This window comes from Parasteatoda tepidariorum, chromosome 8, assembly GCF_043381705.1.
Source record: "Parasteatoda tepidariorum isolate YZ-2023 chromosome 8, CAS_Ptep_4.0, whole genome shotgun sequence".
NCBI classification, from domain to species: Eukaryota; Metazoa; Arthropoda; class Arachnida; order Araneae; family Theridiidae; genus Parasteatoda; species Parasteatoda tepidariorum.
This window is the reverse complement of record NC_092211.1, coordinates 65,600,602-65,628,530: the sequence shown is the minus strand read 5'-3', so window position 1 is coordinate 65,628,530 and position 27,929 is coordinate 65,600,602. Positions and strand designations below refer to the sequence as shown.

Sequence of the window (27,929 nt, the reverse complement as noted above, 5' to 3'; positions counted from 1 at the left end):
TTTTTTTTTTTAAATTTTAATTTTATTTTACTTTGCATGTCTTTTTTCTCTTCATTTTCATGCATTGTCATCCAATTCTGAACTGTGTGCTAAATTTGAAGTTTGTAGCTAGTCGGGAAGTTAGTTTAAAATCGATTACAAAATTCCACCCGGACAGACATACACGAAGGCAAGTTTATATAAACGTGGTAATAAAAAAATATTAAAAATTGGATTTAAACTGTAAAAATATTGAAAAAAACAACAATCGAATTAGCAATATTTGTTAGGCTTAACTTATAAGATGGAAAACAGCAAAAACTGATAAAGAGACCATTTCATCTAGCTTGTTTTTCAACCATGTTTTTACCCAGTAAAAAGTACCCGTTGTTTTTTTCAGAATTTCTCGTATATTTACAGACATGCCAACTTGCTCCGGACAGAAAATATATTTTGAAGTGGTAGTTTATCAATTGGATTCTTGGTTTAATAAATTCAATTTAATAGATTTTGATCTACCACTATTTCTAAATAATTCGTATGTTTATATAATTCACTACCCTCTTGAGTATCAGTTAATCTGTAACTTTTAAAAAGCAAGCAATAATAGTCAAATATTTGCATGATTAACTTCTAGTTTTTTACCTTTTTGCTTATTATTTTGTCGTGTCCGGAGCAGTTGGCATCTCTGTATTTAACGGTTTCATTCCTTTTTGTTGTCGAAATGTTTTTTCTTCGTTTTTCACCCACAAATGGATAAAACCGTCAGTTGAGTTTTAGATTTTGCCATGTTGTTTCGCCTTTCGTAATGTAACTAAACCGTTTCAAAAATGATTGCACGATTGTTTTCAATATTTACTCGTACTTTCTAGCAATTACTTTATGGTTTAAAACATTGCGTGAATCAAACTATGATTTGATTTTTTTGTCATATTTATACAATATTGAAGCGAAATTCTTACTATCAGAATTCCTTCATAATTAAACACTTGATCTCTAGTGTCTCAGGAGACAGAGTGCGATGAAGTGACCCAGGCTATAATTCACTATACTTTAATTACGAAAATTGAATATGCAGCTTATAAGATAATCTTAATAGCCTTAACAAGCGCAGCTGATTCATGAGAATTATTATTAATAAATAAGATGCAATGTATGAAAGGTTGCGTCTTGCATAGAGTTGCAAAAAGCAATTAGAAATCTAATTTTGTTTTTAAAAAAATAAGTATATATATGCTTTTAGACATTAAAAAAGAAGCAAAATGTTGATTTACTGATTAACTTAAATATTAATCAAAATTATTGATCATTTAATTTTCTAATTTAGTTATTTTTATTAAATTGTACTAAAATATCATAAGGATTGTGAAAAAGCCACACAAAAAAAAAAAAAAAAAANAAAAAGCCACACAAGAAAAAAAAAAAGAACAGAGAAGCGGGTAATAAAATTCAAGAGGACAACTTTTTTATGCAGTGTTATTTATTCATGAATAGTACAGCTGTTTGTTTGTAAACATGTGTAGCTGTATAGAAAAAGGGGGAAAGCTGTTTTAACTTTCCGTGCATCGATGCTTTCAGATTAAAGGTTATCAAATAAAAGAATAAAGTAAAAATATATTTTTTTATTGAATAAGGTCAGAAAAAAATAAATATTTAAACTACATGGTATAATTATGTAGTGTTGTTTACGTTGAAGTGAAAAGTATAAAGTTGTGTAAAGTATATAACACTGTACGCAATAAAGTTATCTGAAGTATATAACAAAGCAAACTATATTAAATACGGTGTTGTGTAAACTATGTAACATGTTAAAACTGTATAGTGTTTTTGTTTATCCATAAATGTTACAGCTGTAAGTAGATTTTATGTATCTATACATGGATCAGAGTTTGGTTTTAGAGTTTAGCTAGAGTAGAAGGAAATGTGACCTGAAGAAAGTTGAATATCAGGAGTAGGATTCGACTGTGAGGACAAGTATTTTAACTTCGTTTATCATCAGAGGATATTTTCATTAATTTAAAATGTCCTGTTTGTAGTCTGGCTATGATAGTTGAAATTACCCGGATGCAGTTTAGTTCTGGGATAGAATTCTTCTTAATGGTTGGGTGATGAGTTTATGGCTGGCTATTACATCTGCATCAGTAAGAGTTAGGCTATTGGAGAGTTAAGGGGAGTTTAAATCGAATAAGTAAATTACTGTATTTAAGACAACACCTATGAAAAATTTGAAATAAGTTTGCATTTATTGCTCCGAATATATATATTTACATACATAGTTTATTCTTAACTTAGTGCACAAATTGAATTTGTCAATTTTGTATGAACTTTAAATTGCTTTCTGTTTCATTGGGTCTGAGAAATTTAAAGTATATTTGTCCAAGTGTAAAGTAGACATTATTTAATAAGGCAAAAAAAAAAGTTTCGTAAGTTTTTCATGATTCTTCAATAATTTGTAAATAATGGGTTGACCTGTAAAATCGGAGTTTCGCAAGCTGTTTCAATTCGAATTCAATATGCAACCTCTTAATGTTTAACAATTCAATGTACAGTGCTCAAAATAAAAACGGACCACCCCATATCACTTTTGATTTCTTGAACAGATCTCCACGTTCTAGAACTCAATCTTAATGTGTCGAGGAGGTGACCTCAAATATGCTAATTAATTAGTGTAGGCTTTTAGTATCTATTTATTATTTTTTATTATTTCACTTAGTAATAGTCAAAAAACGAAAATTGTAAGGTATAAAATTTTTACATCATATTAAATAATGCAGTTTTAAATGCCAAAATATGAGCAAAATAGGTCTGAGAAATCGAATTTTGAAAAATCGTATCTTTAACTTATGTCACTAATGCTTCACCAGCAGGATGCGCAGTATCAGATCTCTGGATAAATAAAGTTTACATTGCACAGAATAGAATATTACGACCCATTACAAATGCTTCAATTCTACGTTAGAAATCAAACTCTTAGGAGATAACTTTAATCTTTTAAAACTCTCTCAATATATTGCCTCGTTGAATGCCAATTTTTTTTTTAATAATGTAGAAAAATGTGACAAGGCAAAATGTAATGATATCTTCAGCAAAGAATTCTTAACTGAAAATATAACACACAGCCAATTAGAAACTTTTTTTTCTTATCGTATAGCATACTATCCCAGAAGTATCGAAAATAGTGTAAATATTTTGCTCTAACTTTTTCCATTTTATTACCCTTCATATATATCAGACTGGTGCAAGCGGGGAGCAACAAAACAAAAGCTGCAGGACAGATGGGTCAACCGGCTGTGCTCCTGTTTTACCATTATTATTCTATGGACTATTATTTATATACTAGACTGTATGCCTAGCCCAGACCTGCCAACTTTTAATCTCTTCCACTATCATTTTTCCCAGTGGTATTAAAATGGAATTAAAACTTCAATTTTAAACAAACAAATACGTTGTATTAGAAAAAAATTAAGTTGACAACCATGCTGGATGCTGGATATTGGGGTTATCTCGGCGTTTGGCGCGAAGCGCCACTAACCGATTCATCGATTCTGTTTTGTTGTATTCTGGGAGGTCCTATATATCTTTGAAGTTGTAGTATGTTTTGACAACCATGATAGTAACGCATATTAATATATAAGATTAATTTTTGTAAGATTAGTGGTGAACAAAATCATTTAAAAATTAAATTTATAAAAGAAAAAATAGTATATATTTACTACCACTTTAAATATGAAAATAAAATCTCCCGCAGGTATGGCCTAGCCATATCATTATCCTATATCTTTGAGTCGTATCAAATCCAATGAATTAGTGAAAGCCCACCCAGGCTGGTAATGAGTAACCAGAACAATTATAAATCTAAGATACAATACATTTTTGAAGGTAAAGTAGAAGTCAACAGAAAGATACATCCAATGGGAAAAAAACAAAACACGTGCTAGCAATTTTTTCACGTAGGTGTTTTTCATATAAAGACCCCCTTTTTGTTACTAACCATTAATGGGTTAAAGATCAATTCAGACAGATTTCATCTATATGAAGTTTGAAGTTCATATAGAAAAAAAAGTGCGATGATACTTTAAAAACTTAAAATGTTTAAACGCATTGTTCCATTTGTGGAAATTCTTAGCTACAATTAAATTTTTTCATCGATTAAATTTTGACTGTTGTACGTTAAATCTAGTGGGGTCACAAAGTTAACCAAGTTTCCATAACCTCTGGGAGAGCCGCGATGGCTCAGGGGATAGAAGGTTCGCCTTCCAATGAGGTGAGCCGGGGTTCTATCCTGGCGATGGCTGGTCGATACAAATTCCGCATCCGGCTTGCACCGACCACAGTGCTGACATGAAATATCATCAGTGGTAGACGGACATGGGTTAGAATCCCCTTACCGTCAGGCTAACCGTGGGAGGTTCTCGTGGTCTTCCTCTCCATGTAACGCAAATGCGGGTCAGTTCCATCAAAAAGTTCTCCACTGAGGCAAATTTCTCCCAATACTTGATCCAGGAGTTCCCTTGTCTTCTGGATTAAGCTTAAAAATACAAAACTACGGAGTTGAAAAATAGTAGTCGTAAACCCAAAAATTGGGTCGACGGTTATAAAATAAAATAAAATACCTCTGGGAGTATTGAATTGGATATTAAAAATTTTTTGTCAAAAATGAATTTTGTTGTTAAAGTTTCAAAAAATAATAAATAAAAAAAATAATAATAATAAAAAATCTAAAATCCGCCTTTTAGTGTAGAAAAAAATCGAAATCAAAAATCTAATTTTTTCTTTCGGATCAGACCACTATACATCCTCTGTAAGATTAACTGCAATGAAGTTTGCCAACGCAAATGAAATTTTCGAGTCAAACTCCTATCCGCAGAATATTTTTACAATTCGATTTTAAAATTATTTGGCCCAAATATGAAGTTTTTCATTGTATAACAGTTTCTTCATAAGACTCATACAATTTTAAAACTTTCATATACGTCCAACATTTCGGATGAGATACCTGCAAGTGGCATAGTGTGAGTATCTCGATGCTGATTAGTTGTTGAAACGTGGCATTTGTTTACATTAGCAATTGTTCTTTCCACTCCACTTCGAATAAGCCAAGTCAGTAAAGTATCAATTATCTTTTTGCCACATTCTATATTCTTTCACAAAGATTTCGATTCTTTCACCATATATTTTTTACTTAACACGAAGGCAGGCACAAAGCCACGTAGAACATAAACAAACAGACTAATTATGCAACGAAGTTGCAAGGTACACAAAACAAGAAATATATCACGGTTACAATATAATACATAGATAATTAATCTAAGCTAATTGAAAGACGTAGCCGAGAAAAAATTATATTTCAACAAATTCGATGTGCGATACGGCGCTGCATTTAAGTAACTTCACGTTAATTAACATTCTAACTTATGTAGAGAAAATTGCTTAAAAACTGTAGGTTGGCTTTGACGTCATTGGTCACATGGTGTGGGTGTTCGTGATCTTCTTAAGTGCAAGTCCCTAATTCTATTATGTTTCTAAAAAATCAGAAATAGGAAGACATCTGTACATGTTTTAAAAAATCTTTAAGTGCAAGTAAAATACAATGTTTATTTATTCTTCGTATACATTTGAATTGTTAATCACAATATTTTTAATATGATAAAAAAGAAATTGTCAAAAATGGTTTTTTTGTCAAAATTTCCAAAAATGTTAATGTCTGTTCTTTGCCTTTGCTCATGATGATAAAAATAGTATAAGTTCAGCAAATTAAATAAGTAGAAAAAAAACCCGACTCAAAATGTTTTCTTTGAGTACATTGTTCTATGGGCATCAAAAAGTAGTTCAGATCAAGAAAAATATGTATACATTTGAAAGAATCGTATAAATTCTACATATCCTCAAAACTCTTATTTATATATTGCACATATGATGATTTTATTCAATTCCTTAGTGCTGCTATCTCGTGGAGATTAGTGAAACTAAATTAGTCGTCACATCTTCCATTATAATTTGCTCTTATTTTTATTATTTGTTGGATTTTTTTCTATGTTTGTTAACCATTTATTTTTATTCTATTTTTGCTAAAGAAATATACATGATAGTATAATTTTATAAGAAAAAATTAATAAGATAAAATTTCAAAACTAATGCTTTAAGAAAAATATGTATATTTTTATAAATACGTATATGCATATAATTATAATTGTTGATTTAAAAAAATATTTCATCCGCAAATTTTATTACATTTTAGTGACTAGGAATAGTGCTAAAATGTTTAAATAAGCTTTTTCAGAGGTGAAGCCAATGATTATTACGTTTTCTACTTATCCGGAAAATTTGAAATGATGGTATAAAAATAAAAAAAAAATTTATTATTATTATTTCATTAAGAAAGAAAATAATCATCAACTACCAACTATTTATTACTACAACATTTAGTACATATATTTACATGCATGATCTGTTAGAATCAGTGAAGTCATGAAAATAGAACACAACAGCTGATACGTAACAAAACCAATGGTCGTAAAAACTGCATTATTTTTGCAGTTTGCTGCAAGTACTTTGTTACAAATGTAGTTAACTATAACTACTTTTCTTTAAATGTAGTGACTACATTGAAATTGTAGTAACTACTTTAAGGAGACAAACTTTACAAAAGATTAGTTTATACTGTGGCGTAACTACCACTACAAATATTAAACATCAATTCACTGGTATATAAAACATGCTGACTTGATTCAACCACGAGCTATCTTTTGTTATATGAAGGTTAGCATAATCAATAATGATTTTGTCTGAGAAATTGGTTTACACTAAATGTAAAGGAATAATTAAAAAAAAAAATTTGATTATGTATGTACACATGAACTAGTTTGTTATTCCAAAACATTAAACAAATTGTTTAATAATTAAAAAATATTTATTTATGTATACACGAGCCAGTTTGTTATTCCAAAACATTTTTTTTTCAAATTTGTTCATTTTAACCAATTTTTTATGTCTTTTTCGACAGCGAATATTTAATTTATAAAATACAAAATTATCAAATATTTGAAATTTTGTATTTGTTTAATGCTCTCTTATTTCTTCTAAGAAATTGAGTACATCGAAAATATGTTCCCTTTCTTTGAAATAGCATACGTCGATTTGCATGTAAAAGTTTGACCAAATCTATTTTTGAAATGGGCTAGTTTAAATAATATTTATACGTGATTTCAAATACGTTATTTCTGTTAACGCTCAGTTGCAGTCACAGGGACGTCATTGCATCCATTGACAGACCCACGAAGATATGTACCCCATTAAATTCGAAAAATTAGCTTCGTTAGAACCTGTTACTTACCCGTTACTGTTTCTTTTCTATACTAACGATTAAAAGTAGTAGCTAGAAATTAATTAGAAACTGTTTTATTTTTTTGTATCGCACTAGTCTACCTTAAAATAAATTTTTAAAAAAAATTAAAAAAGAAGAAGCACACTTCACTACAAACTGCAAAAAAAAAGTAATTTATATTGAATAAAATGAAATTAAACTTCGGAATATTCTATATCGCTCTTGGATAATTGAGAAATTGAAATAGATAATACAAGTGCAATGACAAATTAACTCGTCAACAATGTGTTAATAAAAAAAAATTATGTCTTACATTTTATAAGCATTGTTTAAAAGAAGTTAATTTATATTAGTACCTACTTTTGAAAAAGAACAGATAAGTTATCATAAATACCACCATTTAAATAAAAATAGATGATATTTAACGTATTATTTTGTACTACTAATAAGATAAAACCAAATGGCATTGCATATTATCTTAGAGATTAATACATACTAGTGTTGAAAATAAGTTTATATTTTATTTCATTTAGATTTGGTTATTCTGACTGTAACTTTATCTTTTATATTTATATTTCTTATATGTGGACTGAGGACGTGTCCTTATTATCCTTATTAGAATGTTCTGACTATATCTTTATTTCAATATATGAATTTTTGATTGCATTTTCTTACTTAGTTTATCCATTATGGGCCTGGGGACACAATCAGTTTTTGGTTGACAATTTATAAGTTTTCTGGGTATTGTGCTATTAACAAGTGGAAATTCTGAAAACTTTTAAAGTACCTATCTAAAAATAATGCAACAGATTGTTTAAATGTAAAAATGTCATCTTTGGGAAAAGTTTGGTTCATCACTAAATTACGCCAAATCACTTAATTTGCTCACACGCTGTTGGAAAGGATTTTTAGAAACATTTGTGATAATTGTTTGCTTAAATAGCTAATTTTACATTGTTTTTAAAACCTTTCATTTTGAAATTGGCAGAAAAATATTTTTTAAAAAAAGAAGACATTTTTGATTTCTTTTTAAATTATATTTCGAATTAACCAAAATTGTAAGGAAAGATTTGAATTTAAAATCTGATTTTATCATTGGTTTAAATAGAAAGTTTTAAATTATTTTAGACCCATTCTCTACAGTTTTAAATAATTATATCGCCATTTTAGCATTACCAATCATATAAAAGCAGATAGATTCAAATATTTTCAGCTATTGTTTTCATTTATTTTAATTGCAGTAACTATAAGAGTGGAAGATGTTCGTAATCTGGTGTTACATATATTGTATTATAATTTTATTATTGAAAAGAATTTAACAGTAAATAGATTCTCTTTTCCGATACTGCCTTCTATTTTAGCTGTTTAAGAAAAATCGTACAATGGAAGGTGTTCGCAATCTTCTGTTGCATATATTGCAACACTACAAGACACGTAAGAGTCAATGGATCCTAAAATTTTAAGGTATTAATTTTTATTCTATTTATACACAAGAATTCTAATGATGGAGAGCGTTCGAAGCGTGGCGTTGCACGCATCATTTCGTCACTATAACATTGCTACTCTATAACATTGTATAAGTCAATGTATTGCATCACTATAACATTGTATAAGTCAATGTATTGCGTCACTATAACATTGTATAAGTCAATGTATTTTAAACTTGTAAGACTTTACTTTTTATCCCAGTTGCGCAATGGGATTCATATGGCGGAGGGGGTTCGTAATCTGGTGGTGCATCTATCATATCGCTGTCATTGAGGGCTGGATTCAGAGATAAGTTATCATATTCTGAATCATTCCATGACTGTCGGACATCGTATACATTTGATGGAATATCCAAAATAGAACTCAATTCATCTCTGTTCGAAATATGGCGTCCATAGTGTCTGATATCTCTTTCCAAGGATTCTTCACTTGGCACAGTTACGTAGTTTTCGCTAACAGTCCTCTGACAAGATGAGAGTTTGCATATGCCTTCACATTTTTTGGTAAAGAAGAAAAGTATGACAATGATGATGAAGGTAAAAGCAAGCAACGAAATCGTAATGATTTTGTAAAGGGAAATGGAGATGTAGTGTAGTGATGTACGTGTAGTAGCTGACGTAGAGAAGAAGTTGTTTTCAGTGGCAGGATCAAGCGTGAAAGCTTCGTATTTATCTTCTGAAATGAAAATGAAAAATTTATTAAATAAGAAAAGATTGAAAATAAACCGTGTTTTTAAAAACTAACTTGTAACTCTTTACCTCTCAATTTCTCCTCCAGGAAAAAAAACATAATTTACCAAATTGAATTTAAAAAAATTTTAATTTAAATATTTAGTAACCTAATTTGTGCCAGTTAAATATGATTTGAGTCCTTATATCTTAACAATTTTTAGAGTTACGGCACACGGGTAATGATTTGTGATTAACTGAGAGCTAGCATTTATCGAAAAGAAACTAAAAAAAATTTCGTCGCACTAGCATTTAGATATCTTTATTCCAAATCCAATAATTAAAGATTTTCATTTTTTTTCCTTGCATAAAGCATTAATCTGAACTTGTATTACTTTATATACATAATACAAGTTCAGGTATAATGCTGTACAGTTTTGCAAACTAATTAGCGTTTAAAAAAAGATGAATACTATACTTCGCACTTTTATCAAGTTATTTAGATTATTATACTCCCAAAAGACTATTAATTTTCTGATATAACAGAACAGCTTGGTTCCTTCTTTAGAAGATATTTTGATTTAAAAAAGGAATTACAACCACATAAAAATTTTGTATCTTTATATTCATACAGCTGAATCGGTTTTTAAATAATATACGCAACTTTGGAGTAACTAGTAACTACTTGTTCCCTGGCTGGTTTTAAAAAAAATGAAATGTAATTCGATACCGCTAACTTGATTATTTAGATCTGAAGTAAGAATGCAAGATTTGAAGGAAACTTTTCCGAGTCTTGCTCCTGATTCCGTTACCGCTCTCTTTCGCAACCCCTAATACCCTATTTCCACAAGCCGGTAAAGAAAGCTTAAACGTTTGAAAAACGATTTAAAGAAGCGCAAAGTGTACGTTAAAACAGCTTATGCTCGTGGAAGCAAGGTATAATACCTTGTTTCCATTAGCCGATTAAGAAAGCTGAAACGTTTGAAAAAACGGTTTAAGAAAACTCAAGAGTACCTTAAGGCAGCTTATACTAGTGTAAGCAAGGTATAATACTCTGTTTCCAGAAGCCGGTTAGGAAAGCTTGAATGTTTGGAAAAATGGTTTAAGAAAGCTCAAGAGTACCTTAAGACAGCGTATACTAATGGAAGCAAGGTATAATACTCTGTTTTCACAAGCCGGTTAGGAAAGCTTAAACGTTTGGAAAAATGGTTTAAGAAAGCTCAAGAGTACCTTAAGACAGCGTATACTAATGGAAGCAAGGTATAATACTCTGTTTCCAGAAGCCGGTTAGGAAAGCTTGAATGTTTAGAAAAATGGTTTAAGAAAGCTCAAGAGTACCTTAAGACAGCGTATACTAGGGGAAGCAAGGTATAATACTCTGTTTCCACAAGCCGGTTGAGAAAGCTTAAACGTTTGAAAAAACGGTTTAAGAAAGCTCAAGAGTACCTTAAGGCAGCTTATACTAGTGGAAGCAAGGTATAATACTCTGTTTCCACAAGCCGGTTAAGAAAGCTTAAACGTTTGGAAAAACTGTTTAAGAAAGCTCAAGAGTATCTTAAGGCAGCTTATACTAGTGGAAGCAAGGCATAATACTCTGTTTCCACAAGCCGGTTAAGAAAGCTTAAACGTTTGGAAAAACAGTTTGATAAAGTTCAAATGCATCTTAAGACAGCTTAAACATACTAGTAGAAGCAAGGTATTATACCCTGTTTCTTCTAGCTGGTTACGTAAACTTAAACGTTTGGAAAAATAGAAAGGTTTATGAAAACTCACGTGTACCTTAAGAGAGCTTAAGCATGCTAGTGGAAACAAAGGGTTATAACCTAGACTACTTTGCCGCAACTCTCTTTCAATTTAAAAACTTTAGTTAATATATTTATTGAAAGTATGCTATAATTGAATTGTTCTGCATTTAACGTCTCTTATATCTGGTTAATTCAGTAAATCTATACATTAATCAATTTCCATTTTTGAAAAAAAATCATGAGTATTTTAAATTATTTAAACTTAAATAGCTGTTTGGAACTATGTTCATATAATCAGACATTATCATTATTTTTGCTATAGTTTTATCTTGAAGACATTTTAATAACTTGAGTAAAACTATGATTTTTTTCTTAAGAAGAACAGCAGATTAGAAAATTTACGTTATATAACGTTTCCAGTTATTTTTGATTAAAAAAAAAATACAGCAAAGCTTTTTGTCTGAAAATAAAATTTATGTGGAAAAAATAGTTTAGAAATAAAAATAGTTAAATATACTAATAGCAAAAAAAAAATTCATACTTTTTTTTTTATAAAAAATAAAAGCAATTTTGAAAAAATTTTTCGAATCAATTCTTTGCAAATTCTGCTTACATATAAATTGAATTATTAAACAAAAAAAAAATTAGACTAAAACCCAGTAATATAACAAATTGAAAACAATCGGAAAACGATGACTCCTAACGAGATTTCAAGTAGATTAAAACCTTGATTATGCGTACTTCTTGTATCCGGCTACACCTGTTAACCGAAGTTTTTTTTCTTTCCCCTTTTTTTTCTTTTTTCAATTTTAATAACATACTGTTATAATTTAGCTTTGTTTGGGTTTTTCAAAATAAACACTATCTTGACATACTACTTGTGTACAGACTACATAGAATTGGATATCTGCAAACGACGTCATGTGTAGATCTGCCAATAAGGTTTGACACACCCACGTGACGTGCCTTGCAGGTATCCTATAAGAACTGATCTAAAAATTAACTCAGCGTGATAATAAACCCAAGTAAGGACTAATATTAGAATAATATAATACCTCGATAGTTATATCTAAGCCTTAAAGTTATAACTTCAATAAGCCATGCACAACCACATGATTAGACACAACAATGCGATTTGTTGCAAATATCCAACTAATCATCTTATGTGAGTAACAGGAGAGAATTTAAAACTGGGAGACAAATGTTAAAAAAGGTTATAGGAAATTTTTAATTTTTCCATTTTACTTACACTTTAAGAATTATGTTGTCCAGTTTTAACATTATAATAATATCTGTTGAATTAGAAATCTGCTTTGGTGGATGGAAAAAAAAAATTGTTTCTTCAATCTCTCTACTACTTTTTAAATTTTTCTTGTTGCGGGTATCCTGAGTAAAAACTTTCACTCGTAATGTTGGCTGCTTCATGCTTTAATTTTACTAAATAAATCTAATAAGCGTAATTTTTATTATTTCATCTGTCTTATTATTATTGCCTAGTTAGATTTGATCACAATGGCTTCACCCAAACAGTAGCGTTATCTTTGGAAATAAAACAAAATATCGTAGATCATGGATTAGCAAGAAAATTATAATTTGCAAATGTAATCGGAAGAAAGCCCTACAAAGCTTATAAAGCAACATAAATCAACTTCAAATATTAATGAAAGCAGTTAATGATTCAGAATTAGATGTTGATTTGTACAAAGATTTTATACAAGGGCCGGGATAACCTGGGTGGTAGGGCACTGGGTCCATGTCCAGAGTTCGTGGATTCGATCCCAGGCCGGCCCAAGACTCCCCGTGTAGTAAATGGTGACTGATGCACGTTAAATCTATCGTGTCGCAAATTCCTCTATGTTCCCAAAACAAATCAATACCTCTTGGGGGTACTGATCCAGGAGTTTCCTTGTCTTCTGAATTGGTTCAAAATTGCTAGGCTACGGAGTTGAACATTAGCAGTTGTAAATCCAAAATTGGGCCAACTGCAGCAGTTGTAAATCCCGCTGTTCAACGACGAATATAAAATATTTTATGCAAAAAAAAGTGCCATTTAGTACCGATATCTAATACTATAGAGCAAATGTCGTTTAAAATTAATATGTAATTTTATAATTATCTAGCAAAAAGGCATGTGTAAACTGTTCGTGTTAAAATTAAATTAAAATACTTTATGGCAATTATTTAAAAAAAAAATTTCAATTTTCAGACTTCTTTCATGAAAATAGATTTAAAAATTATGTTTTCTTTATAATTCAAATCTTTCATTTATTTGAAATAGATCCAGTCCCAATTAATTCATGTAACCAAGCATCAACTACACATAAATTCACTTTAAAAAGAACACAAATGTACAAGTACTTACCTTCAGTGTCGATAGAAAACAAATCCATATCAGTTTTATTATTCTTGATACTGAAAGCCTTACATTTTTCACTCCAAACAAATGGAATTAATTCAATGCTTAGTTAATTTCTGTTTTATTAGTAAAAGGGTATTTTAACTATAAATTTTCGGCTCATAAACTATGATATTTACCTTTTCATAATCTATTAGTGATGTTTTCACATTCAGCAATCATGTGAAATCGCAAGTAATAAATAGAACTGAAACTTATCAACACCTGATAACATGTTCGACTCTTAAGCTACTGATAGCTCGTAGACACTATTAGAGAAATAAATGCGGCTGTGTAAATAAATGAAAGGTGCTCAACTTACTGAAACGTTCGTAAAGTAAGAATTTTAATTATTTTGTTGTCTAAATTATAAACTCAATTAAGTTCGTAAAGTTGGTTGTTATAAATTATTTTCAGAGATGTCTTATTCTGAAGGGACCTTAATTTAATTTCGTAGCCTTAAATTACTTTAAAAAAGATTAATTATAACGTTCAGTTGCGTTATATAATTTAAATAAACTAATTTATTTTTGTTAAACAACAGAATAACGGAGCTTATCTGTATATATTAATCCAATAGTTTAATTAACCCTTTGACGTAGATAAGACCCCGGTGTATCTTTTTATGTATTTTTCTTGACACTTTAATTGCAAGCCGAAATATAATTTGGTATCTTTTAATCATGAAAAAGTCTAATAGTTACTGAAAAAATCTGTTAGATTGTTGGAATTATATTTGTACTAAAATATAAAATCCAAAAAATGTAGTTTGATAAAAAAAATTCATTTATATTCAAAAAATTTATCAATAGTCGATTTTTTAAAAAATTAAAGTCATTTCATTGATAAATAAGTTTCTCTTAGATCTAAAAGACTACTAATAAAAGCAAATTCGATAAATTGTTTGGAAGTAAGCCGTGTTTGGAATTATCTGGATTTTATCTTTAACGTAGAAAAAGTATGCTGCATTTCCTAACCATAAATTATCAAAATGCTAAATAAAATATTCTTCACTTATTTTGATTTAAATTAATACGAAATAATGAAAAGATATGAATATATGCTTAATAAAAATTCTGTGACAAAGAGTTAACTAATGCACAGTAAACGAATACCCCAATTTTTTGAGTAATTGACGAATATTATTAATCAAATAACCTAATTAATAGGTTAGCAATTTGTCCATTTTTTTTGTACTCGTGCAACTTTAGTTTCAAATCATTCTTACTTTATATAGTTATTACCGGCAAAGTATGAAATACCGGCATTCTATACAATGTTCAGGCATTGTATATAATGCCGAATGTACGTTTTGCGACAAAGTATGAATTATTACATACATTCCTTTGGCATTGTTGAAATACCTAGGCATTTTGTAGAATGACAAATGCTATTTAGGCAAAGTATGTAAAAGATTCTGATAAGTCTATAGTACCACGTGACATACATTCCTAAAAAAATACAAATATAATTCTGAAAAATTATGAGAGTGCTATTAAAAAATTTATTTTATATGTGTAAAAAAGCACAATTGTTTAAACAAAATTTTCGTATAAAAAGTAAGAAATTAAAATTAATCTACTCATTGCAAAAAGGAAAGTTTGAATAACATTTGAATTGCATTTTATTACATTTGAAATGAATGGGAGATGTATTTCATACTTAGCCGGTTTCTTGTTTAGCATATTCTCTAGAATGCCTAAATTTATGAAATAAGAATCTTTCATTTCGGACATTACCGGCTAATTTTAGCCATCATAACTCACAAGCACTTTCTAAGGATTTCTTAGAATGCCAGATTTCAAACTTTGCCAGTAGCATAGTAATCACCTAATTCCATCATTATTTGCGATTGCATGGAAAATTAATTAAAAATGGATTATTTCTTTTAAATTTTTTGAAGCTTGCATTGTTTATTAATATGTCTAAAGTATTCGAAATGTAAATGGTTGAAGCATTTATGATCATCTGCATAATTAAGACTGCAAATAAAGAATTATTTATATTTGATGTAATTTGTTCTTTTTTATTAAAACTTAAATTGTCGGGAAGCAAAAGAAATTTTTCATTGAATGCAACATCATAATCAGGGGCCCCTATCAGGGGGGGAAGGTTGGCGCACGATGCGCCCACTTAAAGCTTGGGGGGGGGGGGATTTTTACACTAAATAAAACGAATAGTTTGGGGGAGAATTTAGACGAGAGAATTTTTTTTTAAGTACATAAATAAAAGAAGCAACTGGACATTTTCAGGCATACATAACTTGACTACAGGTGCAAAGCAAAATGGAAGCTAACATAGAAGGGGGAAGTTAGCAAATTTTTTTTGGAGGGATGAATACGCCCAAGAGCTTGGGAGGGATGGGGGCCACTGATTATTACTTACCGCAAATGTAATCGCTATAATTCTACTAATCTCAGTGGAACTAAAAATTTTAATCTTAGTTGAACAGTTCTTAGATAAATTTAAAATAAACATAAGAAACTTTTAACTTAGAAGTAGTGAAAAAGCTCTGTTTTTGAAGAAAAAAAACTATGAGACACAATATTTAAACTAATTCAGGGCTCGAAAAACCGCCCGTCCTCGGCAGACAACAAATTTCTCGAATCCAACGTCCGCGTGGACGGCCATTTTCCCGTTAATGTTCATGATATATTTTCAGTTTCTGTTATCTTACAAGAGTCTAGCTCCTCACTTCTAAAATGACCCTCTAATCTCGAAATACAGCAACATACTGCGCATGGTGGAATTGATGTTTTCTCTGTCTGGGAGTACTGCAGCGGTTGAAAGGGGCTTTTCAGCAATGAACTTACAAAAAAACACATTACTTACTGGTCTTAAACAAGAAGCGTTAAACGCATTTATGAACATCTACCTAAATGGAAAACCTCTTTCAGATTTCTGTGCAGAAACCTCTGTAAATCATTGGCTTGATTGTGGAACTGGCAAACGTCATATTTGATTCATTTAAAAAACGCAGTACCATCGGATAAATTGACATGATAATTGACAGATAACTTGACCTTTGTTATTTAAATTATTTCATTAAAGAAATAAATTATTTCATTAAAGAAATAAATTATTTCATTAAAGAAATAAATTATTTCTTTAAAGAAATAATAGGTTTTACTATTAGTAACCTAGTATTTCTTTTATTACCGTATAATGCTATCCTAGTATTTGTAATCCTAGTAACTACTAATTCATTGTGCAATTTATATAATTGTTAGTAATAAATAGGAGAAAATTATATTTTTATTTATTTAGAAACGACAGGTTAGTTTCAAAGGAGGACGGGTACATTGTTGGACAAGCCGTCCTCGGGCACGGGTAAAATTTCTGACTTTCTTCGAGCCCTGAACTAATTATCATTCATAAAAATCAAAATCTGCTCGTAGGAAACAATTTACATTTTAAAGTAAATTAAATTCTTATGGGTTTAAAAATATCACAACAAGGTAATTTATACATCCTTAAATAAGCTTTTCATCCCAATATAATTATTTCTCTTGACCAGATGCAATTTGAAAGTACTTACTGTTTCTTTTATAAATAGTTCAAAACGTAAAGTTTGCTAGAAAAGTAATTATGAAATTTAATGTAAGAAATTAAAGATGCACTATACACACTAGAATACATTATGAAATTTAACATCTAATTTTGTGTTTGTAACGGAAATTCTTAATATTAAAATACTTTTCAGAGAAGAAAATTTTAACTTAAATTTAAAATGTTTTAAAATAAGTATACTACTACCATACACTTATTTGGATCATAAATTACTCACACAATCAAGCACGCAGTGTCACGGTGGCTGTCTTAGCTCAGGAAAAGTGAGGTTCCTGGGTCAATCCAGACCCTTAATCCTCCTTCATAATAATTAAAAGATACATGGCACAAAATTAGTTTCGCATATCAGTAGACATTTCCTTAAGTTACTAAACAATCTTAATTCTTTCATACCTGCTCTTGGTATTTCTTATATATTCTATATTTTTTCAGCACTCAACACAGATGGATTTTGAATTTTATTTAAATCAAATAAAAAATTTGAATAAATGAATTGAGAAATGAAGTATTATTATATTGATATAGTTTTAAATTAATTTAACAATCTGGGGTACCCTAAGATCTGAAGCTGGGTAGGGTTCAAGGTCTGAGATTTAAAAAGTTCGCAATTTCAAATCCATTCAAAATTTTGTAGGCTAATGTAAATTCAAAGACACTGTTGTCTGATTTTATTACTTAAAATATAGTTTTCATAAATTAACAACATTCATTAGGTTAACTAATTTCGAAAAAAAAGAAAGAAAAAAACATTCGACACTTTACGCTTAATGTTTATGCTTCCGAAAAAGCTAAAGTCGATTTTTGGAAAATTTAAAAATACTGTTCGTTTATTAAGAGACAAAAAAAGTATTACAAGCATAACAATAAATTTTATTGAATACATAAATACAGTAAAAGAAACAAACAATCGTGATGATTTTTTATAAAGAAATAAAATATCTGTAAGGAAGTTTTACATTAAATTCCTGCGTTCAAATAATTCATTTATTATAAATATATGTCTATTAAAACGTCCGGGATACAAAAATCATGAGCTTTTTCTTTATTATTATAACCTTTAAGAAATAATGGAATTAATTAACTTCCAAATAGTAAAAAACTAGTTTATTTTAATCTAAATTCGAACAAGATTTAAAGACTACCCCCTCCTTATAAATTTCAAATGATGTTGTAACTTAAATGGCACCTTTTCTCTATTTTATAAAACGATATGTCTCAAAGTTTCATTTTTTTTTATTTGATTTCTCCTCAGGAAATTTGTAAAACCAATTTAAAAAAATTTTTTTTGAAAAAAAGTCATTATAGATGTGTGATTTTAATTATAGAAACTTGCTAGTTTTTTGTGAAAAAAATACACTGAGCACAAATATATTAACAAACATTGAACAGAAACTAAACCATAGACAAATTTACCCAAAAACAAACTGAAAACCCCAGAATATTTACCTATAATATTGAAACAGATTTTCAGTTAAACATGAAAAATGCCAAGTTGTAAATTTTTTTTAAATGTTGACATTTTTAAAAATTACCCATTGAAGTTTTGTAAGCAGTTTCATAACAAATTAACTGAAAACTCCAAAATATTAAAGCATAATATTTTCAATTAAATCAAACATTGAAAACGTCAATTTGTAAATTTTTTTAAATGTTAACATTTTTTAAAAATTGCTCATAGAAGTTTTGTAAGCAGTTTATCTACACATTATATATGTTACAAAAGTATACAAAAATTTAAAACAATACATGCATTTTCAAAAAAGTTTTGAATATTTGCCCCGAATCCCCTTTATAATTGTACAAAAACATTGTGCAGCAAATTACTTGCGTTGTTATTTCCCGAAAAGTTTAAACATAAAACAGAAAAGAAACACATTCGGTTTAATTTGTTTCAAGCTGAAAATAAAACTAATTTTCTTTTTCCTTTTTTTTGGAATATAAAGCGTTTAAAACAACGTTTCACTAAGTGGATCGTATTCATAAAAAACGCTAGACAGATTCGAAAAAAATCTTCGGAACACTCTAAGGCAAACAAAAACTGTCCATAGACAATCACGTGTATGATAGAATCATGTCACTACCTGAGAAAAGTAAAACTCGCAATTTTAGTCATTATGGAGAAAAAATATTTTAATTAATTTTATAATTATATTATTCATTTATTGTATTATTTTTCATTTATTATTGTATTATTTTTCATTTATTATTGTATTATTCGTTTCATTTTATAATCATATTGTTCATTTATTGTATTATTTTTTTCATATGTCATTGTATTATTCATTTCATTTTATTATTATATTATTTATTCATTCATTTACCATATTTTATTATTATATTATTCTCATGATCAGAGTGATTATTATTTTGATTTATCAGGTTAATTAGCCTTCTAATACACGTATTTAAGAGCAAATTTATGTAAATTTCATAAAAATGAAATTTGACTTTAAATATTAGAACAAAATTATTTTTAAAAATGCAAGTTATATTAATTTAAAAATATTCTAATTTAAATTTATTAATCATGGTTTAGAAATGAAAAAGAAGATAAAATTATGTTTTAAAATTAAATGAATAGGAATTAATGTACAAACTAAAAAAATATATATTTTTTCACTAAAAATATACACATAGTTGAAACATATTTTCATAAATAAGTTCGTCGACAAATTTTCAATTAGAGAAATGAAAAGCAAACAGTTTACTTAAAGCTAAAATATATTAATTAAAATATCAAAAAAATAATCAGATGAATTGCTACACAAAAATGCAAAACAATCAACAATAAAATATGTGCTCACAGTTTAAAAATGAATTTTTTAGTAAGTCCTAATCTCAAAATTGGTCTTAAACATGACCTTCTTAAAAATTGGCAAGGCATAAAAAAACGCTTAACCTCATCTTCCTTAACATTAAATAAATAACACAATATGTAATAACAATTACTGCAGCGAGATTACCCCTCATTTAGGAGGAACCACTTATCTCGATTTCTTTTCGAAAGTGAGATTAGGCATTTCTTTTCTAACAACACGCTTATCCCGTAGAACTTAATGCTCTGTGTTTTAATATTTGACGTAATTAAGGTGATGACAATGATGAATAAGGTATTGCTTAAGAAATGTCAATCTTTCTTTTAGAACTATGTTACATCACTTCATACAAAGCAATCTTATGAATTTGATTTCATTAATCCTTTTTGTTCCAACTCAAAAGGAAGTGCAACGAGTTAAAAGGTTCAATTACAGCAAGTTCTTTAAAAATCGTTTTCTTCTGCGAAGAAATTGTTGTTGACAGAATAAAGGCCATCAGCCGTAGAACAATCGACGTTGTAAGGGTGGTCACAAACTAAATATGCTTGATTGAAAACTGTTTGGTTTGGACACAGAAAAGAGTATTTTCCATTTCCATATGCTCCAGGGCAAATGTGGAAAACTTGGCAATTAACTTCTGGGTCTGCATAGTAGCCATAAGTACGACCGGCACAGCTGAATGACGTCTTGGGAACAGTGTCATAAACTGGAAGTATTTGACTCTAAAAAAGGAAATTATTAAAAAAGTACAATTTTTGATAAAAACAATTTTAATAAAAAACTGTTGAAAAGAAAGAAAATTATAAATACGATGCAAATTTTGCTGAGCTATTTTTATTTTTATGTAATTAAGTTATGCTGATGGGAATTCTCAATTCTTTATCAAACTTATTAAATAAGTGAAACTTATTTTGACATGGTACGAAAATAAATCAAATAATTAAATGCTAACTATAGCTTTTGATATTTCTTATAACTTCAACTTAAGAAATTAACATTAGCGTAATCTTAAAATTAAATGAAATGTTTTTACAATCAAATTTTTTCTTAATAATTATTTTGTTTGGAATATATATTTCATCCAGAAGCTATTTTTTTTAAATGGATATTTTCTATTTTTCTATAACTTCAATATTCAAGAATCTTTAAAATGTCGAAAATGTACTATAAATATAGCAAAGCTGTTAGTGAACCAGACAAGAAAAAAAATTGCATCTATAACTATTTCATTTATAGCTTGGTTTACTTGAGAAGTAAAATACTATTAGTGATTACCACGACTTATTGTCCGTTATAAAATACAGTAGTGGCAAAAAGTTTGAAATTACTTATGAAATGAATTCTATTAAAACTAATTTTAACTGTCATTGCTACAGAAAGGAAATTTTATGAACATATAAATATCATTAGTTGATATTTGATTTTTTTAAATACATTTTTAGTTTGTTATGTTTAAATATGACTTAACACAAATGCCTTGAAAAATTTTAAATCATGCCACTAACATCGTAAACTTTAGCTAACATGCTGCAACTCTTAAAATGTAGTCCGGTAGATCAATATAATTTACTTCCTTGGGAAAAAAAAAGTATAACAGAAATCAGCCTTTCAATTCGGTAATCAGCAATTTTTCGTTTTCTGAAAATTGAAAGCCTTCTATATATTTTTATATTATCTTGTTTTCCCAACATAAGTTATAATTATGAAACAATTGTGATACCACTATTTTTCAGAAATCTTTTAGTATATTAAATTCATTTTCAATTATTAAGATATCTCTTTCTTTTAAAAACAGAATAAACGAATCGGCTGGTGGACTTTCGGGCCAAATACCGAGATCACAGAAATATCAAGCATCAATACGTAAGATATTTTAATCTAATATAAATTTCTTTGTTGTTTAAAATAAACTTTAAGAAAGTTTATTTAGATGTAGTTTAACCATCGATTAAAACGAAAGTCTTATTAATCATTCGGCTATATTTAGTGTAGTTGAATTTCCTTAATTTTTTTTGAAAATCTTCAGATCTTATAAATTAATAACCAAAATAAATACAATCTTTAATAACTTTGTATCTGTCAGTGTGGAATTTTTAGAGACTTCGCCTACTATAAATTATTTGTATTCTTATACAATTAATTTTAGAGTTAACTATGAGATTGATTTTTAAGAGAGTGGCACAAGCAAAAGATTGTTCGACATAAGACATTGGCGTACTTTTAAATGCCAACTACCACGCTTTTTGAAATCTATTTCTTAGAGTGGTAGACAATTAAAAACTAAAGCTTTCTGCATTTTTAGCAACTTCGCAAACATTTTAAAAGCTTAATCATGAGGGAGCTGGAATAATGTAGCTACTACTCGAGGAAATTCCCCCCAAAACCTAGAAAATTGGCAGACCAGTAAATATGTTTCTGCTTTAGGCGAAAGAAACTCTAAATAACATTTTTACCGGAGCATTCTATATAGGGCTTTTATTATCTGAATTTATTGGACTTTAAAATATCGGATGAATCTAACTATTCTATATTGGACTAGTATTGGCTAAATAATGGTAAAACTGTAGGCTGAATTGGATAATTCTATAAATAGCCCATACAAGCTGAATAATGTCAATAAAATATCGGGAGAATCCGACAATTCTTTAAAGGGTCTATACTGGCTGAATAGTTGCTATAAATATGGGTTGGACTGGATATTTTTATATTGGGCCTACATTGGCTGAAAATATTTAATAAAGTATGGGATAAATCTGATGATTCTATATTGGGGCCTATATAGACTGCATAATTTCTGACAATATAAGCTGAATATTCTATATAGGGCTTGTTAATTTTATGTAGAGCTTGAGGATGTCATGTTTGGATTCAGAATCTTACTAAATTTTGCGTTCGAAGTGAAGATTTTATTTTTTTTACACAGAATGTACTAGTATATTTTATAGTAAGCAACCTCTCGATTTTAACCAGGCTCTCGATTCGTAATTTCTGGGCTTACATAGGCTGAATAAAGACTATAAAATGTTGGGTGAATCTGACAATGCTACATAGGTTCTATAGAGCCTATATTGCATAGTCAATATATTGACTGAATAATGGTTGTAAAATATAATGTGAAATATTAGCTGATTATGACCCCTTTAACTCTTATCGGGCCAAGAGTCGTGAATATTAGTTTGCTAAGGGCTCAAGTCATTTTACTACTAGGGTAGTTACTACGAAAATTTCTGTTTTAGTTAGAAAAAACACATGGGGGCCAGGCTAGCCTGGTTGGTAGTACGTTGTTCTCGTCTTCGTGAGAACATTGGTTTGAATCCCGTCGGCTGACAAATTCCCGTGTATTAAATGGGGACTGAGGAACATTAAATCTGTCTGGGTCGCGAAGTCCCTTAAGTTCCTCCAACAAATCAATACGCTTGGCCACCTGCCCGGCATGACTCTGAAACTTAACATTTTTATTTCTTTTATTATTATATTTAATTAATAAATACATTATTATATGATTGCTTATTATTTTGTAAAAATATAATGTGTTTTAAATGATTTAATGCTCACAATAGTTTAAATAGCATTTTAAAGTACTCGGACTGCAAACGGTTTGCAAGTTAACCAAAATAAATTATATCATGGTTGCCAAGTTGCACGGTCGTGAGGATAGATCAGGCTAAGTGGAGCTAATACGCTTAGTTAACACAGGAAAACTAAGCAATTTCGTCAAAATTTAATTGTTTATCATCCTAAAATAATAGATCTTTTATATAAATGGTAGTATTATTGAATTGTCATAGTTCTTTTGAAACTTCAAAATCCAAGATTCATAAATTCAGGCATAAATGAAGCTATCATTAACAAATTTTGCTCAGCGACTGTACAAGTTGGCATACATTTAATATGTATAATTATAATTTTTTTTTTAAAAAACTCTCCCAATAAAAAAATATTTATTAAATATTTAATAGTTTAAAATTCTCTTGAAAGCGATACAAATAAAATTAAAATAATGATTTCTTCATAAACTTAAGTGGCACCACTCAATTAATATATTTTATTATATAATATTGCTTTAAGAAAGTTTCACAACTTGTAATTCATAATACTTGTTCTAGGATAAGTGCGATATCATACTGTTATTTTTGTTACTTTTTTTAAAGCACATTATGAAACATAAGTTTTTCATACTTAATAAAACTTAGATTTCTTACTTTTGTAACTGTCAAAAACACTGCACCTGAAAATAAAACAAATGTAACATATTTAATAGTGCATTTAAAAAATTATTATCATAATTATTTAAATACAACACTTAAGTTCTAAAAGTTGTTGCTATCAAAAGTTTTAAAACAAAACAACTAGGCGTGATAAAACATCCTTTTATTTAATTTCTATTTGCGATAAATGAATTCCACAAGCCCGATTTGCCGCATTAAATAAGACCAACATCAAGTTGGTAAAACTAATTGGTTTTGGGTTTAAAACATTATTAATTTATGAGAGTTTTGTGCATAAAATAGTTATTCGTCACTCCTACTTACCTCTCCCCCCCCCAACAAAAAAAAAACCTATACAGTAAAACCTCTAGGGTGTGGCCACTCTCTGTTCCACAATAAAATGGTCGTTAATGGAGGTTGGCCGTTATTAAAGACTTCAAAATGTTTTCGAATATGCATGAATTTTCGCAACCGATTTTAATTTGACTCAGTGTCATTTTCTTGGTGCAGAATTTCACTTATGTTGACGTCATAAAAACCGAATCTGTAATAAAATGTACATAAAGTGGTAATAAAATGTATAATATTTATAATATGTATAATGTATAATATTTTTTATCTTTGTTGAATGACCACTATTACGCTTAAATAATTTAACTAAATGTGCCGGCCTGGTGACCGAGCGGTTAGCGTGCCTGACTGCGGAGCCATAGGCTGCGGGTTCGAATCCCGCTCTGGGCATGGATGTTTCTCTCTCTCTTTGTGCTGTCCTCTGTTGTGTGTGTGTATGATGTGTGAATGTGGCCCACCCTATAAACGGGTTTGTGGCAGTGTGGCGTGGGCAATGTTGCTCACCTCCGTGACTTTGGTTCACAGGTGCCCACTGGGTAACGCGAAATGAGCAACAATTCTGGCTATAGTATAGGCAAGATTCAAATTCAGTGCCTGCCATTGAAAAAAAAAATTAACTAAATGTATTAACTAAATGTAAATGCCTTTACTACGTTATATAAAAATATTACGTTTTTGCTTAACTAAAATATTTACTGCTTTCAATAGTAAAATCAATCGTTATCGCTGCCACTTCAAAGAATAATAATTCTTACATCGCGACTGACGAGATAACTCGTCTTCCAGGAATACTCATTGTGCTCTATTGCTGATTTAGTGAATATGGTTATTGATTACAATTGCATACCTGCCAAATTGTACGGTCGTTGAAAAAAGTTTACAAAGTGGTAGTAGGACAACAATTAAAATTGAAAAATTTTCTAATAACGAAGTTATTAAGACATCCATAAGCATAATTAGCAAACAGATATTATCAATGTATTTTTTTAAAATTATTGATACGTCGTGATAGTTGAAAAAATTTTTTGAAATTTTAAACTTCAAAATTTAATATGCCAAAACGCTAATGGTTTCTACCTCTAAGAAAATTATTTCTCAACGGCTGTACAAGTTGGCAGCTTTGCAATTTATTTTTCATGGTAAGATAAACAAGTTTTAAAGGAATTTGCTTCTTATATCAATTTCAGCGCTGCAGGGGGACTCTAAGCACAGAGGGTGTGACAAAGGCGTGTCATTGCCGAGATGAAAGTGTGAAGCAGAAAGTGTAAAGAAATAAAACAATTTTAATAAAAATAATAATATAGAATAGGCCATTTTATACTAACCATAAAAAAAATTAAAATGGTTAATATCAAAATTTAATGGCTGTTATTTCTTTGAAATTTACGTTATGGTATTTGAAATGTAACATTGCAGATCACAATGAAAACAAGTTACTTTCTGTCACCAACAATAAGGATTAAAAAAGTATCGTTACTTTCTGTCACCAACAATAAGGATTAAAACAATATCGTTACTTTCTGTCAGAATCTTTAGAAAACATTCAAAGCCATATTATATACTTAATAGCATAAAGCACATTAATAATCGTTAAAAAGGGCATAGAATAATTACAAATTCTACAGGAAAATGTGTGCTTTTAAACAATGAAACATTGCGATTCTGTGAAAGAATTGGATGAAAATGAAGCAGCCGCAGATGGCGTATTGTTCTTTATGGATTTTTACGCAATCAATGGAAGTCGGCATGGGATTCGGGTCGCTCTATTCTCTTCGTCAGATTATCTGATAAACTGATATCGCTTGGGAGTTATGATGAATTTCCCCTCTTTGTGTCAAAAGTTAAATGATGACACTTTTTCGATGGGAAACGGTTTGTTCATCACGATAGGAAGAAGATTGTTCGAAATGGTCGATTCTCAATTTACAGAAAGACTTAGGTCTACAAATTGGAGATCATTATTTATATAATCTGCAACTAAAGTAAAGCGATCGGTTATGTTGGTTTTACTGGTTGGTCTACAAGTGTTACTGTTTACGAAGATTAAAGAGTGGACTGTAAAATTAATAAATATTTTATTACGGGACGTTTACTATCGAATGTCCTATACGAAGAACGATATATTTTAATTGATATCCATAGTTTTAAATAGGACGCTCACCATGGAGCATCCTCATCGGAGAATGAAAAATGTACATATTATTAATTAATTAATTACAAAATTAAATAACAATAAAAAAGACATGTATAATAACTAAATTAAAGAAAAAACTGTGATCGCCGAAATTTGATCACAGCTTACCCATTGACAAAATAACAAAAGGTACTTTTCCGGCGCAGGCGATAAAGGGGCCAATAATGATGCAACCAATGCCAAACTGAATATCGCCGCTGATACCTTTTTGTCTCCACATTTTCAAAGCAAGTCGCAGCCATTTTTTTATCGGTCACGTCTTTTTCTTAATACGAAAAATTAACGCAATAAGTAATGAAAATTTGGGATTTTCTCAAAACAGAGGGAGAAGCGGTCAAATTCCTTCAAGAGAAAGGCGTTTTGTCTGAAATCGCAACTTGTGATAAGAATCATGAGAGGAAATTGTATATGGGAGATGAAATTCAATGGCGCTACAATCTTTCATCTTGTCTCTGCAAAAGAAGTATCCGTAAAGGCACATGGCTTCAGTAATCGAAAAGGAGCTTTTTGAAGTGTGTGCGGTTTATTTATTCTTACAGCGAAGAATTAACTTCAGTTGAATGGTGTGAATAGCAGTTGGAAATCAGAAAGGAATAACGTCATGCTTGAGGCTTGTGTGAATTCTTTGCTTAAACTTGAACAACGGAAAGTAGGAGGACCTGGAATGATCGTCGAAGTGGACGAAAGTATGTTTATGAAGCAAAAAAACAATGCGGGATGAATTCAACCACAACAATGGATCTTCGGTGGAGTATGCCAGGAAACGAACGAATGTTTCCTTGTGGAAGTGCCAAACCGTTCCTCTAACACTTTCAAGGCAAATAAGGAAAATATCGGAAAAGAAACTATAACATTTTCCGATTCATGGAAATCATACTGCACTAGTAAGCTGGAAGATGAAAGTTTCGAAAATTTCAAAGTGAACCATAAATATAACTTTGTCGATCTGGCAACTGGAGCACACACGCAAAAAATAGAAAGACTGTGAGGCAGAGCGAAATGGCGAAGTAAGAAAACACAGAGGAACGACACGGCATCATCTCGAAAGTTATCTTGCGGAATTTATGTGGAGAAGGCAAACGGAAGCCCCATTTGAAAAATTTTAAGCGATATTAAAACGTTTATGCCTCCGAAGTAAAAATATTTTTTGAACCATTTATTAACTGTTTTTTTTTTATGTGTATGCTGTGT

At 29.7% G+C, this 27,929-nt stretch overlaps 2 protein-coding genes across 3 annotated transcripts in view; both read right to left on the bottom strand.

Moving 5' to 3' along the window:
• Positions 1-8,586: 8,586 nt before the first annotated feature.
• Positions 8,587-13,862, bottom strand: LOC107439469 (uncharacterized). Its single transcript, XM_016052126.3, has 2 exons — positions 13,567-13,862; positions 8,587-9,466 (listed from the first exon to the last, which is right to left on the bottom strand). Exons 1-2 carry the CDS (start codon positions 13,592-13,594, stop codon positions 8,961-8,963), a joined length of 534 nt encoding a protein of 177 aa, XP_015907612.2. The 5' UTR covers positions 13,595-13,862; the 3' UTR covers positions 8,587-8,960.
• Positions 13,863-18,018: 4,156 nt separating this feature from the next.
• LOC107437515 (U-scoloptoxin(01)-Cw1a-like) overlaps positions 18,019-27,929 on the bottom strand; it is a 29,106-nt gene continuing 19,195 nt past the window's right edge. For both annotated transcript variants that reach the window (XM_071184150.1, XM_016049587.3), the window contains exons 3-4: positions 24,188-24,213; positions 18,019-20,707 (exon numbers count right to left, since the gene is read on the bottom strand). In XM_071184150.1, coding sequence (XP_071040251.1) covers positions 20,429-20,707; positions 24,188-24,213 — 305 coding nt within the window. In that variant the 3' untranslated portion in view covers positions 18,019-20,428. The remainder of the gene's footprint in view (positions 20,708-24,187; positions 24,214-27,929) is intronic.